The 15,961-nt window shown below is 35.4% G+C and overlaps 1 protein-coding gene across 1 annotated transcript; it reads right to left on the bottom strand.

Moving 5' to 3' along the window:
- Window positions 1-319: 319 nt before the first annotated feature.
- On the bottom strand, window positions 320-7,917 carry LOC128236041 (uncharacterized). Its single transcript, XM_052950861.1, has 10 exons — window positions 7,786-7,917; window positions 6,580-6,888; window positions 5,892-6,197; window positions 5,498-5,800; window positions 4,829-5,140; window positions 3,916-4,200; window positions 3,258-3,548; window positions 2,752-2,868; window positions 2,134-2,204; window positions 320-1,018 (listed from the first exon to the last, which is right to left on the bottom strand). Exons 1-10 carry the CDS (start codon window positions 7,829-7,831, stop codon window positions 725-727), a joined length of 2,334 nt encoding a protein of 777 aa, XP_052806821.1. The 5' UTR covers window positions 7,832-7,917; the 3' UTR covers window positions 320-724.
- Window positions 7,918-15,961: the final 8,044 nt, after the last annotated feature.

Raw genomic sequence — 15,961 nt, 5'->3', positions numbered from 1 at the left:
TTGTTAAAACACAAATTAAATGTTTTTCGGTTATCTGTGAATCATTTCACCATACATAATGAAAACCATATCGGATGAGAAGGTTCTTAACGTTACTAAACCAGTTAAGATTTATCATTATCAATATCTAACATAGCATCTTCCATCACGATTGAATAAATATATTATCACTTAAGTTTTAACCTGTAATTTAAGATACGTACGTATCTAGTTATATGTAACGAGTAAACAACTCGTCATTGGTCAATAACTGTATATCAGGGGTGGTATTCAATATTCAACTTAAGTTATTCTTATGGTCATACATCACTGACTCCATTCACTTTATTGGCAAGTTATTCATAACAAGTTATCCGACTAGGTTTATATGTACATCGTTTTTAGATCCAATTCAGACCAATGTTGACTACCAGCCCAGATTCTTTTGAAATCCGGAAATGGATATATACATGAGTGCTGTCGATATCGAGAACAAACTTGAACTATTTTTCATTAAGACTGCACTGAATCCTATATCATCAAGTCATAATATTTGACATCTGTAAGCACCGACGTTGCTATATATTGTCACCAGTGTCACACAAGCAATGACGTCATCACGATAACCGTATTAAACTGCAACCGTACCAGACAGACTTTTAAATAGACAAAACGCTAAACGTTATTTTGATTAGAGTTCATGCCATGTGCTGTTGGTGAATAATTCTCATCCTCTTTAAAATCTTTATTTCCCTTGCACTGGGGACATAGGTTGGTAAACTACGTGTAAGTAGTCCTCGCTGGTTCTCGGTTGAGAGGAGCTCCCTTCAGGGCTTTTCGGCAATTGAGGACATGGTGTCTCACTCATGGAGACATTTCTCGACATATACGTGGTTTCCTGTATTGTATCGTATTGATTACTGGTGGTATCTCGTTTGTGCCGGATATATTCACTGCCAGTTTCACTCCCGTACGTGGATGGTAGTTGCTGCATTGCGACCCTTTCATCATCGACCTCATTATATGTGTTTTCTTCGCCCTTCAAAAAAAAACGTACACATTATGATAAAATGTGAAAACCACTATAAAATATTTTCCGATGGTTAATCAAACAGCATACCAACGTTCGAACTCGTTCAGTGTAATACTGTCATAGTATATGGGTAATGTTTCTAAGCAACACCAAATTAATGATATGTTTACGGATTTAATTGAGCAGGCGAAACAAAAACAGAAATAACGTTAAGTTTTTATTTAGTTTAAAACCAGGAACAGATGCACGCACAACCATTTATCCCTATACTTTGAACAATTAAGACTGTCATTCTAAGGAGTACGCATATTTATGCTCCACGAATGTATAACGTACAACGTCACAACTATGTCCGTCCGTCCGTGCTTCCGACTATTGATGGGATTTTAATGAACATTGAAACATAGACTGATGGCAAATTGCAAATAATCCTTATCCTACTCTCAGTAAGTGCAGAATGATGTCCCATTTCACTTGTACAGTATGCATTGATAAGAAATATGCTTGTCCCCGCCATAACCCAAGAAGTACTGAAGGTATTTAAATCGAACTCGGAATCGGAATATAGATAGCAACGAGAGGAAATACAGTTCGCAAGAGACTAAATACCTCCTCCAATCTTACTGAATTATCTCAAATTTGATATCATTTCGTTATGGGTACTTGTTATCAATATCAGTTTGTTTGCATTTCGTTTGTTTGGTGGATTGAACATGCTTAAGGACAACGATGATTTCTGTTCACACTCCACCACCAGGTAGTACGTAAATCAGCCTTCCAGAGTTTCACTCAACTAGTTATTTCTGTATTACATTTTTTATTTCTGTATTCATTGTAAAAACATATACGGCTCAGAATGGTGGCCGTTTTACTGAATATATAAAAAATGTTTTGATAAATGTTTGGGCAAGTGTCATGTTGAGTTCTGAGAAAATAACCCCGAGCGAACCCGTTAACTTCACCAGTTATTCTTATAAATCTTCTTTTGTGATGACCCTCGTATAGTGCTTGTTAGTCTTTATTGCCTTGTTCACCTAAACAATCTTTAGACAGGGTATTCGATAACGCTTTGGCTACTGGGATTGTCCTTCTGATTCCCTTTGTTTTATTTGAATTCTTACCTCAATTATGCTATTTGTATAAGGCGGCTGTAATTGATTGTCTTCATGCTGAACTTGTGCGGTTCCGGTGCCTGTATTTTCACATCAAACACGGTTATAAGTAATCAACTAGTTTAAACTATATCTTGGCTACTGTGTATTTTATATTGATGAAACCAACCTATAAATCGTGAAATCATTGTAATATCGCTTGGTTTTATACTTGCATTTCAGTGCTTTTATGTGTGTTTGATAGGGAGTAAACTATTTTAAATGTTCTCGATTCCTTTATGACTCCGGTTCGGTTAAACCATTATATACAATAAGAGGCCTGCAAAAGCGCAACGTACGGGCATGTTGAGAAATACTGCTTTAGATATGAGAATATATCTGGTTTTACTAAACACAACCCTAAAATGACATTCTCTAGTCGGAAATATAAAACTTACCATTCTTGTACACCAGATATATGCTGCTATGCGCACAGCAGATTAGATTTATCATTATCAAACCTCTGATGAGTTTTTTGTTATTTTTTGTTTTATAGACATTCTACTTGAAATACTCATTCCAAGCATACTGAACATAAAGACATTTTTTGGTAAATATAATTGGATAATTATACATCTTGAAACTTACGATTCCTCCTTTTTACACAGCAATAAATGAGGAGAATAACAAGAAATCCGAACACAACACTAGCCACGACAGTCGCCACTATCCAAACCGGAAAGGCATGTTTACTCGCAACATCTTCTGCAAAAACAAAGTATACATTCAGAGCTTATAACAATACTAATGTTATCTAATAATGAATCCTTGACTTGACTTGGAATAATTAAGTTTAGCAAGTAGTGATTTAATGATTGACATATAAAAGTAAGCTGGTTAGTAAAACAAATCTTAGTTTACATAGCTGCTCCGACCGTGTACTAGTTAGTTGAAACATTTGAAGCATTTAATGCGACATGCTCAAAACCATAGTTGGTGTAAAAGAGAACGCATCAGCATTAAGACAAATCGCGTTTGCCTCTTTCATTGATCCTCAAAACGATCGTTATTAACAAAGCCGTTTATAGTTTAGTTTCACTTATAATTAATCCCTAAATAATTATCATCTAAGCATCTTTTATTTCCTTCCATACCTATATTTCCATCATTTTCTTGTGACACAACAATTCTCGTTGTTTTGTTTGCTCGACCAAACTCGTTCTGGGCAACACAGTTGTATACCAGATCTATGGAGCTTGAAACAATTTTCAAGGTACACGTTGGCGTATCACACATGTCCAACACCTCAACTGTGTTGCCATTTAGAGGGTCAACCATTTCCCACGTGATGTTACTGTCCGGATATCCCACGGACAAACAGTTAAGATAAACTATGTTGTAATGTGGTACCGGCCTTGTTTCTTTGATGTAAACTGTTGGTTTCTCTGAAAGGGCGATTTTTAGTAAGGAAATATTCTATAACATATTCCTTTAGATCAATTATGCCAAATCACCGATATTTAATAACCTTTAATTACCGTATTTTATATTTATATAAACAAATTATATGTAAAATATATTTGCTGATTATTTTTGTGTTTTTTTTTTCAAATTCCTTTCAGATGATAACTGTACGGTCAATTGATATAAACTTATTCAAGTTTAATTGGTCAACAGATATTTGAAACTTGTAATATGTCTTAACGCTTTGTATAAACCTTTCTTTTCGGTCACTTTAAATTCACCCAATAATCAAATAAGATATCATAAATAAAATATGTTAATTATAACCAAATAAAACTAAGACCTTACGAGGGAATAACAAAACTGTCGAGTTTGTTAAAACCATCTTGGAGCATTTTACGCTGCAGTAAAGAGACCTTTTGAAGTCCAACTCTGATACGTTAAAGGCTATACTTTCACTATATGTTTTGTTAACATATTCCTTTGAAACAACAGAGAATGTAATGTCCTCCCTTTCAAACTCCCAGTGCAATGTGCACACATGGTGAGCAGTAAAAGCACTGCAGGTGACAACCATTTCTTCGCGCATGCGCATAGGTATCGAGTACGACAAGTAAACACCCGATGGTGAATCTGAAAAAAATACCAACATATTACCACATGTAATTCGGTGTTTGTACACCATACAATTCAGTATTAAATGAGCAACATGTCAAACATACAAGCAAACAGCTATGATTAAAATAAAATGCTTTTTTTACTATTGTTTTTACTCATTTAAACAGAATCCAAGTGAACGGCGGTGTTGGGTTAAAATTTTGGACCATCTTACTTGGAGTACCTTCCAGGTAGTAGTAAGGTCTCTCTTTTGCCGTACACATGTTTGTTTATTGTTGTTTTGTAAGACGCGATATATAGAATTTTCACATCAACATTGGCAACTATAGACAATGTAGTATCACATGTTACTGGATAATAATCTGTCATAGTCACAGAACCATGTTTACAGAAATATGTTTTATCTCGTATACTTATTAAGCAAAATAGAATTGTTACAAATGCAACTTACTTGGACCTTAATATGGTTGCCCAAACCCTGTATAAAATATAAACTACTTAACATTAGATTGGTTTTAAAACAGTTCCATGCTATTTTATACATTCTGACCCTCCGAAATTATGCACATACAGGAAAAGAACAAAAAAAAACAGTATAGGTTTGATTGGCTCTGGTCATTGACTTCAATATAAAAATACTTACATATATATTCAATAAGTAAATCGTTTGAGTGGCTTGAATTATATAAGCCCTCATCGCCGGCCGACTGCCAACACAACAACTTCTTGTTTTCCCACTGACTGCTGGGGGATGAGTGTTTTGCAATGGATCTGTAAAGTCCTTTTGAAATATCAAAAATTGACAAGTTTGTAGAAACAATTGTTGAAGGTTTCCCTATAACAACTATTTCCAGTTGTGGTGCTGGTCTCGCAACAGGTGAGGTACAGGTGATATCAATAGTTTCGCCTTTCAGAACAGATGTTGACTGAAGCTTCGGAGGGTCTTCTGGTGGAACTGAAACATGAACAAAAGGAAATCAAACTAATATTGCGCCCTTTTTTCGACGCTTCTATCAATAAGCCTTTCTCATATTTTGATCATGGATACACCAAGAAATGATTAATGTGTGATTATAATGTAATTTCTGTGCCATTCAGTTGTCGTTTTAATGTATAACATATCAAAAACAGATTGTGGCGGTTAAACAGTCGACCAAAAAATACAAAGGTGTAATTTGGCATTCCCAGTCTTTTTGAAACTGCCAACAATTTCCATCAGGTAAACTTACTAAAAAGTATGTGATGCTCTTCCTTTCAAAAGGAGAAATAACAAGGGTCAATAGCTTAACAGTTGTAAATTAGCCTTTATTACCTACGATGTAGATTGTCGCTTCCGCTGACAAAGTTCTGTTAAGTATCCAGAAAGTACACTTAGCTGTCATGAGGTGGTAGGAATCATTTGGTTTGGAATGAGAATCTAAACCAAATTTTGAAGGTGACAGTGTGTACGCATTAAACGAATTAATAACATTCGACCCAATTGTAAAATTGACCCCAGCGATATCGGGACTTCCATTCCGTTCACAAAATAGTTTTCTAAGTGTATCGCCCATTTTGAAAACGATGCATTTTCTGCATGAGGAAATGCTGGTTAACGGACCAATTACTGGTACACCTGAAACAAAAATATCATTGTTACGATGGAGAACAAAATCATACAAAGTGAAAAAAAGAAAAGAAAATGATTTTACAATTCTAGTACATACCTTCAATGATCAGCATGATGGGATTTGAAAAGTTCGTGGAAAACCCGTCAACACATTGTATACGATAAACACCACTGTCAGCCATGCTAACATTCAACAATACAGCTTTATATTCGTTTCCTTCGAGTTGAAGCTTCAAACGGTTTAATGGTGTTGGAATTTTTAAAAGATTTGTGCTCTTTATCATTTCCATAGCGTAGTTCCCTCTAATCACCTCTGGCGAGGGAAAATACCCAAATCTGACAACATCGCCCACCACAAATGGTTCGTCTGAGAGAAGGTTAAGTTCACCACAACCAAGCGCCTCTGTGAAGTTGAAGAAAAAGAACAGTAAGAAAATGATATTGAACACTCACACATTCTCTGTAAAATTGCTAAATCTTAAATTGTGAACACAGATCTTCAAAAAAGTTAAACATGTGGTACATATTTGCTTAATATCGAACTCAAAATCGTCTCTAAACCCGCAGTTTATCAAACATTATCTAAATAAAAGGATTGAATTGCATTTGTGCATGTTTTCATAGTTATATTTAACTGTTTCGGATATTCTTTTTATTCGATGGTTTCCACACTTTAACTACTGTTTATGTTTTTGCAAAAGCTTATTTTTAGTGTAAATGGCTGTAACTTTAAGCATTACATGAGTGAAAAAGTATAAAATTATCAAAAGCTATTCTAAATTTACCTCTTAAATTCAGTTCCGCCACTAATGAAATATTTTCATGATGTAAAAATGTAGCAAATACGTAAGTCCCATTGAGACTTTTGTCCACATCTTTTATGACCAGCAAAAACGTTTCTCCAACTTTTCGCACAGCAACTTCATCTGTGTTAAAGTTCTGAATAACTGGGTTCCCGGGTATCAAACATTGCCATGTTACTGCTGTAATTGGCACTGACGGGGTTAATCTGAAGGTCACATTCCCTCCAACAAATGCTGGTTGAAACAATGTCAGCTCACCGAATTCATTGTGTGAAGAAACTGGAGGGGTCCCTTAGAATATTAAGACAAACTTATTATATTTCCAAATTAAGATCAAGTAAGAAACAAGTTTCAATCCAAAAATAAGTGATAAGGTATAGCCTGATTTCACACAATGAGCAGTGATTTTACTTGTTACATTTACCTTATATAGAGAGAGGTTTGGGTTAGTCCACATAATGACTTATTTGCATATTTCAGTCATAGCTGATAATGGTAAAGTTATTTAAACCAGTAATGTACAATGTGTGGGGCTCTGGATTTCGAAATATAGTTTATAAGGGTTGTAAGTCCGAAACATATCAGGTTTTCCTCCATCTTTTAATTTCCTCACTTCAATACATACATGAAGATATCTCACAAAATGTCAATTTTGAGTGTGGTCTTTTTTTTCAATAATAGTTTTCTTTAATAATAAAGATCTAATAAAAACATGTTTTAATTTCTATGAAATACATTGTTATATAAATGGATAAACATCGTAAGAATAAATAGCAATTAAAATAGAGTGAGAAGATATACTTTGAGTAAAAAAAGCATTCGTGAAGAACCTAATGGAAATTATGAAAAGTTAGAATAAGACAAATACTAATAACAACAAAAAATGTTACCCTCAACGGCTTCGTACTCGCAACATCTCGCGCATTACAGCCCTAAAGCCTGCTGTACGTTACCTAGTGTACTATATGCCCTACGCTACTATGAACTGCGTTGATCAATTAAAATAGTAGCTATATCCTATAAGGTAGGTAACCCTGAAAAGGTTACTCCAAATGGACACACTTAAAGAATGTAACAATGTCCAAAAGGTCACGGGCCGAAATCGGACCACAAATGAAGGGGAGATGAATGTAATAAGAAGTTAATCATTGAAACGATCACCGATTGCAAAATATAAATTCAACCGACCTTTAACGTTATCTCCAAGCCAAAGTATAAACATCCAGATGAGCATCGTGTGTACTTTCCTGTATTCTATTAACTTCCATACGACACAGCACAAACAAAATGACGCTTATTGTCCATATGGCTGTGCCTAGTTCGTACTCCTTTAATTTAAAATACTTAGAATACTAGTTGGTGCTGCTGTTGTTGTTGTTTCAGACAAGACACTCACGAAAGTTCCATTCATATTTGAAACATAACATAAACCACGGTGTACACCAAATGGTGTACGTGTTTAGTGATCTTAGAAACTAGACTTTGGGCGATGTATCTTGATCTTAGTGAATGCTGATTATTCAAAACGCTTTTATTTTCCTTAATATCCAATTGTTTGAATTGTGTGGGGTTTCTTCATTGTATATTGATAAATGAAGTAATAAGGATCGATATGAAGTATAACTATGGCACAGTAGCAAACCAAACCATTCACAATAGACCAAGGAGATACGTACTTATGCACCATCCTTATGCGCTCAATTCTGTATTAGTTTTTCCTATGGTGATTTGGATTTTTGTAATCAGTTCTTATACGATCTTTAATTGTGATCATTTTAAACCATGTGTTATTGCTCGATTATAATAACGCTGACGTTCTTCGTATTTCAACCTTCTTCTACCCTTTTCCCTTGACCTTTACTTTGACTTGTTCAAGTCATACGTTTTTGCTTGACTACTAAATTGGTTTTGCTATGTCAAAACACATGTGCAAGTTTAGCTTTATATGCAAGAGCATTACTGTCCTTGACTGTTAATACGTCTATGTCAGAATTCATCCGTTACACCCGTTACAATGACATACTCGATTGAGAATCGAGCCATGTGCTTCTAACAAACACGATGTTCAAGGAATGTGCATTAATTTTAAACCTTTTAATCGGTACCTTTTTGTTGCTGAAGATTGCGTCGTTAAAACATGAAAGAACAAAACAACAAAAAGATACAAATTTATAGGTTTTACAAATGCGCATTCCATGCAAAGATAATTAAATAATTATTTTAAATACATTTTTTTTTCTTTTCGAATTTGAATGCACCTGCTCCATTGTATTCGTAAATACTACGGTTCGCTTCTCCATCATGTATGTCACAACGGATGATGAGTCATCATGGCATTCTTGTCTTGTTGTGGCAATTTACATAGACATTAGCCTGATTATGAGTCATTTACTGACACCAGCTTGACACCAACAAGGCGCAAGTGAATATTAAACTTCCACTCTAAAGGGACCATGGGAACCATCGTGTAGAGGTTATGTTAATACAATTCAATTGTTCAACGAATTGTGTTCATATAACAAACAGAGTTTGTGTGAAATATATAATACTGCAAGTGAGAAATATGAATATAAGTATAGGACTGTGGTGTGTTTCCGGCACGGATGGGAAAATCACACCTTTGGGCTCGATGAAATTATTTGCAATATATACAACATTTTCCTTGTTTCAAATACATTCGTTGGCGAACTATTTGCGGTGGAGTGGTATGTGCCTTTATGTAGTGTATTCATTGGGCATTTTTATTGAATTTGTTTTCGCTTAGACGAATAATTTAACATGTTCTTACGTTGTTTGAGTTTTGTTGCAAGTACATTTATCAATGGAGGATATCTTTTTTATCTAAACAATGAATGACGCCATGTTTGATTGTTTGTTTGTTGTTGTCCTTTTCGTGTCCACGTGCGAACTGTATGCGGTGACAAACTGTATGCGGCACTACGTATCCAGCCATTATACTTTTACCTAGAGAGTTCATGTTATGTTATTTTGATATTTGTAAAAGTAATGACATCCCGTAAACTTATACAAACGTGTATTTACCTTCTTGAAGACAGTGTCCTTCCTTTGAGTACTTCTTGAGACAGTGTACCCACAGTTCAGCTTTCACTGTGTCGATCTTTCGTAAGATGTCATTTTAACCTTTTTCATTTTTTGCTTCATCCAATGATGTCGCAGTTCATCGATTTTAATGTGTACTACATACAATTTAGTGAAATAACACTGACTATACTAAGGACGTGTTTGTTCACACCAAACTAGTTACAGTTTTGGCGGTTTGGAAACCTGTTCCGAAAGTAAATGCATGGTTGTGTGTACAGGTTGAACAACATAGTGGAGCTACTGCATGAAGCCATTACTTCCTATTTCTTCGAATCAGTATTACCGCAGATGGTCATTGGCTGTCTTAACTATATGGTGTTTCATTACATGTGTTGGATCAGTGTCCGCCATGTTTTCTTTTGTGAACTAGTTTTCGGATGGAACAAATCGACGAAACCGCCTACGGAGGGGATTTCGATAGTTTCAAAAACCAGTTTTGGTTAAAACCGGTTTTCATTTTATTCGAAACTGTGGCATCAAATAAACAGTTCGTGAAAACGATGTTAAACACAAAAAAGATTAACTACCAGCAAATTATTCCTTAGTTATTGTTGGATTATGACGATTGTTGGAGACAACGTGTGCAACAGGTATATGACTTGAATAATCATACCAAAATGTATTTTCCTAAAAGATGTAGTTACGAGTGTGACTGCGCATAGCTCGGTAGCTTTAATAAATATCTTATAAAAGTTGATAAAACCTCCGAAGACAATGCATTATTTTGTTGGTTATACACTCCATATAAGATAGATATTTATCAATATATCTGGGATACCAATTGTTTTAATTTTGATGTACGTGAAGTTAGCGGCCTAGCGCCGTGAAGTTGGCGGCCTAGCGGCCTATTTTTTCTCTATTTCAAAGCAATTGTTTATGTGTTGGTTTTGGAAAACAATGATATATTAACTGTTTAAACGCACAAATTATCAATCTGAAGCGATTATAAACATTTTTTCCTAAAAATAGATCAAGAAGTTCAGCGGCCTAGCGGCGTGAAGTTAGCGACCTGGCGGTTTATTATTCGGAAGAGCTCTGACAACCAAAAGCATTAAGCAGATTACAACCGCCAAATTACATTAAGTAACGACAACAACCGCCATATTTCCATTTTAAAACGACAACAACCGCCATATTTCCATTTTATAACGACAACAACCGCCATATTTCCATTACGAAACGACAACAACCGCCATATTTCCATTAAGAAATGACAACAACCGCCATATTTCCATTTTATAACGACAACAACCGCCATATGTCCATTAAGAAATGACAATAACCGACATATTTCCATTTTATAACGACAAAAACTGCCATATTTCAATTAAGAAATGACAACAACCGCCATATTTCCAATTTATAACGACAACAACCGCCATATTTCCATTTTATAACGACAACAACCGCCATATTTCGATTAAGAAATGACAACAACCGCCATATTTCCATTTTATATCGACAACAACCGCCATATGTCCATTAAGAAATGACAATAACCGACATATTTCCATTTTATAACGACAACAACCGCCATATTTCCATTAAGAAATGACAACAACCGCCATATTTCCAATTTATAACGACAACAACCGCCATATTTCCATTTTATAACGACAACAACCGCCATATTTCGGTTAAGAAATGACAACAACCGCAATATTTCTATTTTATATCGACAACAACCGCCATATGTCCATTAAGAAATGACAATAACCGACATATTTCCATTTTATAACGACAACAACCGCCATATTTCCATTTTATAACGACAACAACCGCCATATTTCGATTAAGAAATGACAACAACCGCAATATTTCCATTTTATATCGACAACAACCGCCATATGTCCATTAAGAAATGACAATAACCGACATATTTCCATTTTATAACGACAACAACCGCCATATTTCCATTTTATATCGACAACAACCGCCATATTTCCATTTTATAACGACAACAACCGCCATATTTCCATTTTATATCGACAACAACCGCCATATTTCCATTTTATAACGACAACAACCGCCATATTTCCATTTTATAACGACAACAACCGCCATATCTCCATTTTATAACGACAACAACCGCCATATTTCGATTAAGAAATGACAACAACCGCCATATTTCCATTTTATAACAACAACAACCGCCATATTTCCATTTTATAACGACAACAACCGCCATATTTCGATTAATAAATGACAACAACCGCCATATTTCCATTTTATATCGACAACAACCGCCATATTTCCATTAAGTAATGACAACAACCGCCATATTTCTATTTTATAACGACAACAACCGCCATATCTCCATTTTATAACGACAACAACCGCCATATTTCCATTAAGAAATGACAACAACTGCCATATCTCCATTTTATTACGACAACAACCGCCATATTTCCATTTTATAACGACAACAACCGCCATATTTCGATTAAGAAATGACAACAACCGCCATATTTCCATTTTATATCGACAACAACCGCCATATGTCCATTAAGAAATGACAACAACTGCCATATCTCCATTTTATTACGACAACAACCGCCATATTTCCATTTTATAACGACAACAACCGCCAAATTTCGATTTAGAAATGACAACAACCGCCATATTTCCATTTTATATCGACAACAACCGCCATATGTCCATTAAGAAATGACAACAACTGCCATATCTCCATTTTATTACGACAACAACCGCCATATTTCCATTTTATAACGACAACAACCGCCATATTTCGATTAAGAAATGACAACAACCGCCATATTTCCATTTTATATCGACAACAACCGCCATATGTCCATTAAGAAATGACAATAACCGACATATTTCCATTTTATAATGACAACAACCGCCATATTTCCATTTTATATCGACAACAACCGCCATATTTCCATTTTATAACGACAACAACCGCCATATTTCCATTTTATAACGACAACAACCGCCATATCTCCATTTTATAACGACAACAACCGCCATATTTCGATTAAGAAATGACAACAACCGCCATATTTCCATTTTATAACGACAACAACCGCCATATTTCCATTTTATAACGAGAACAACCGCCATATTTCGATTAAGAAATGACAACAACCGCCATATTTCCATTTTATATCGACAACAACCGCCATATTTCCATTAAGTAATGACAACAACCGCCATATTTCCATTTTATAACGACAACAACCGCCATATCTCCATTTTATAACGACAACAACCGCCATATTTCCATTAAAAAATGACAACAACTGCCATATCTCCATTTTATTACGACAACAACCGCCATATTTCCATTAAGTAATGACAACAACATCCATATTTCCATTTTATAACGACAACAACCGCCATATTTCCATTAAGAAATGACAACAACTGCCATATTTCCATTTTATAACGAGAACAACCGCCATATTTCCATTAAGTAATGACAACAACCGCCATATTTCCATTTTTTAACGACAACAACTGCCATATTTCCATTTAGTAATGACAACACCCGCCATATTTCCATTTTATCACGACAACAACCGCCATTTTTCCATTAAAAAATGACAACAACCGCCATATTTCCATTTTATAACGACAACAACTGCCATATTTCCATTAAGTAATGACAACAACCGCCATATTTCCATTAAGTAATGACAACAACCGCCATATTTCCATTAAGTTATTAAATGTGTTTATTAGGTGAATTTTTAAGGCGCACGTGCACTGGTTAACATAAAGGCGTTCGCGGGGAATTTCCGCTGAACACTAAGAAAGTTAGAAATTTCTTTTGGACTTCTTAACAATTTGTTGGCGCCGGGTTGCGCCGGCCTGCCAACTTAATTGCATTGAAGACCCACAACAAACACTTCCTTTTACATATTGGTTATTTATTTATCAAGTTTCGCATTTGTTTTTATATTCAAAATTTAGTACAATATTTAATCGTATTTCTACAATCTGAAAGAGAACAACAAATTTGTGAATATCTTTACAGAGAAAACATATTTGCTTCAGGAAAAATGAGGAGCTGTAAAGAGAAAATTACAAATATAAAACAGCCAACCACAATATTTTCTTATTTGTGATGTTAGTGTGTAGTATTTACATACTCAACCTAGCCCAGTTATACACTTTTTAAAAATACAATCGATATACTACAATTTTAAGAGCTAAACCGGACTGGTTTATATTTGATATATACAGATAAGCCTTCCCACATGACAGATATATAACCAGTGAAAATGAAAGACTGTCTTGATATTCCGAAAAGGATTTAAGTTTTGTACTATCAATTCATGCTCTTCACGATCAAAGAGGAGGATGTAACACCGAATTAATGGAACAGGTAAATAAGTCTAGCTCTTGCAAATGAAGACTTTTGAAGAATTTTGTAGGGTACAGACTTCCTGTACTAAAATATACAATCATGCATCTTTTTGTTATCACACTTTTAAAACTTGATACCACAGCCTAAGCTTGTAAAAACACAAAAACATATTTTAGCAATACACGTATAAAGCCTATTTGCTTCAGCAGGACATCATATCAGGCATATTTCCACCGGAGGGAGGAAAGTGTTGGTCAATCTTCAGTTTGAAAAATTTCAAAAACAATGTATAGAATAAAGACGGAACTGTTCTTAAATCTGGAATACAGATATTATGGGGGACCGTTGACGTTGACTAATTGTCTGGAGAAAATTCGTGGGATTCAGCGGCGTTTTGACCAAGGCTGTTCAATTTTCAGTTTCCTTAGGTTAGCTATGCACGCATGACTAACCCATTGTGTTTTAGAATTTCCTTTATACTCGTGACAATTTCAGAATTATTTTATACCTTGTTCCAACATGTTACTATTAGTTCAATATCTGCTCACAGAAGTCAACCATTCTTCGAATATATCACAAATATCCCTTTTTATCACTTACAACGTTATTACTTTTAACGTTATTAATTTACAACGTACGTATAAAATATAATGTATGAATAAATTAGAATCTGTATATGAGGTAATACATCTTTATGTCAGTTTTATAATTCTAAATAAACTGCTACCTAATATTATATATATTCAAATTTGCATTTGATTGACTACATGTTAATAACATACACACTAGGTTTGGAGTTTACTAATAAATTTCATTTACAAACAAAGCACAATGCATGAATGCCGCAACTAGTTAGTTATATATATCATACTCATACACTGTTAAATTTTGATTTCCCATTCACTGTCATCACATACACTAGGAATGTTAATACTGGCTCTCCGATGAACCGACACTATCTGATCTCCACCTTTCCACCTGAAAGACAACGCAATAGGTCAAGTGAATGATAATATATCTAAGGCAAATAATAGGGTTATATCTCCATAAAAAATAGTGTAGGTAGATAGGCATAACCTTTTTTGAGAAAAGGGATTTTGTACCAAACAGACCTATATCAAGGTATATCACTATTGTAGAAAAAATTTAATATAAATATCGAATTTTAACATGTTCACTCAATAAAGGTCTTGACAAAAAGGTCTAATTGACACATACACACACACACACGCACGAACGCACACACGCGCGCAATACCGGTCCCAGACCCATCATCGCAGGGAATGACAGACCATGCTCTCTCCAACTCCACAAAACCGCATTGGCACAGGCAGGCGGACAGGCAAACATTTATACTGGCCCCTACAATGGCCGACTAACCTTGTCACAGACAACCAAGCAGACAGACAAACATATTAAAGGTTCCCCCAACCCAACCAGCATGGCACAGACAGACAGAGAGGCGTATATACAAACCCCAACATGACACAGACAAACAGACAGACACTCGAACACCGACCCACCGAGGCACAGACAGACGGATGGATGTATACGTTGACCAAAATCCTACCCACCCATCTTAGCACAGACAGGCGGACGGATGTATACGTTGACCAAAATCCTACCACCCATCTTAGCACAGACAGGCGGACATGTAAACTGACTCCAACTCCACCCATCAACCTCGTTGCAGACAGACTGAATTATATACTAACCTCAAATAAACCCATCCATCTGGAACAGACAGAAGACCGCATATATTGACCCAAACACTGCCCTTCACCTTGGATCAGACAGGCGGACGTATATACTGACTTCATCTCAAACCCATCAACTCGTAGCAGACAGACGTACGTACATACTAACCCCAAATAAACCAATCCACCTTGGAGAAGACAGAAGAATGTATATACTGACCCCAACTCC

This window comes from Mya arenaria, chromosome 5, assembly GCF_026914265.1.
Source record: "Mya arenaria isolate MELC-2E11 chromosome 5, ASM2691426v1".
Taxonomy (NCBI): domain Eukaryota; kingdom Metazoa; phylum Mollusca; class Bivalvia; order Myida; family Myidae; genus Mya; species Mya arenaria.
This window is presented reverse-complemented; position numbering and strand designations above follow the sequence as displayed.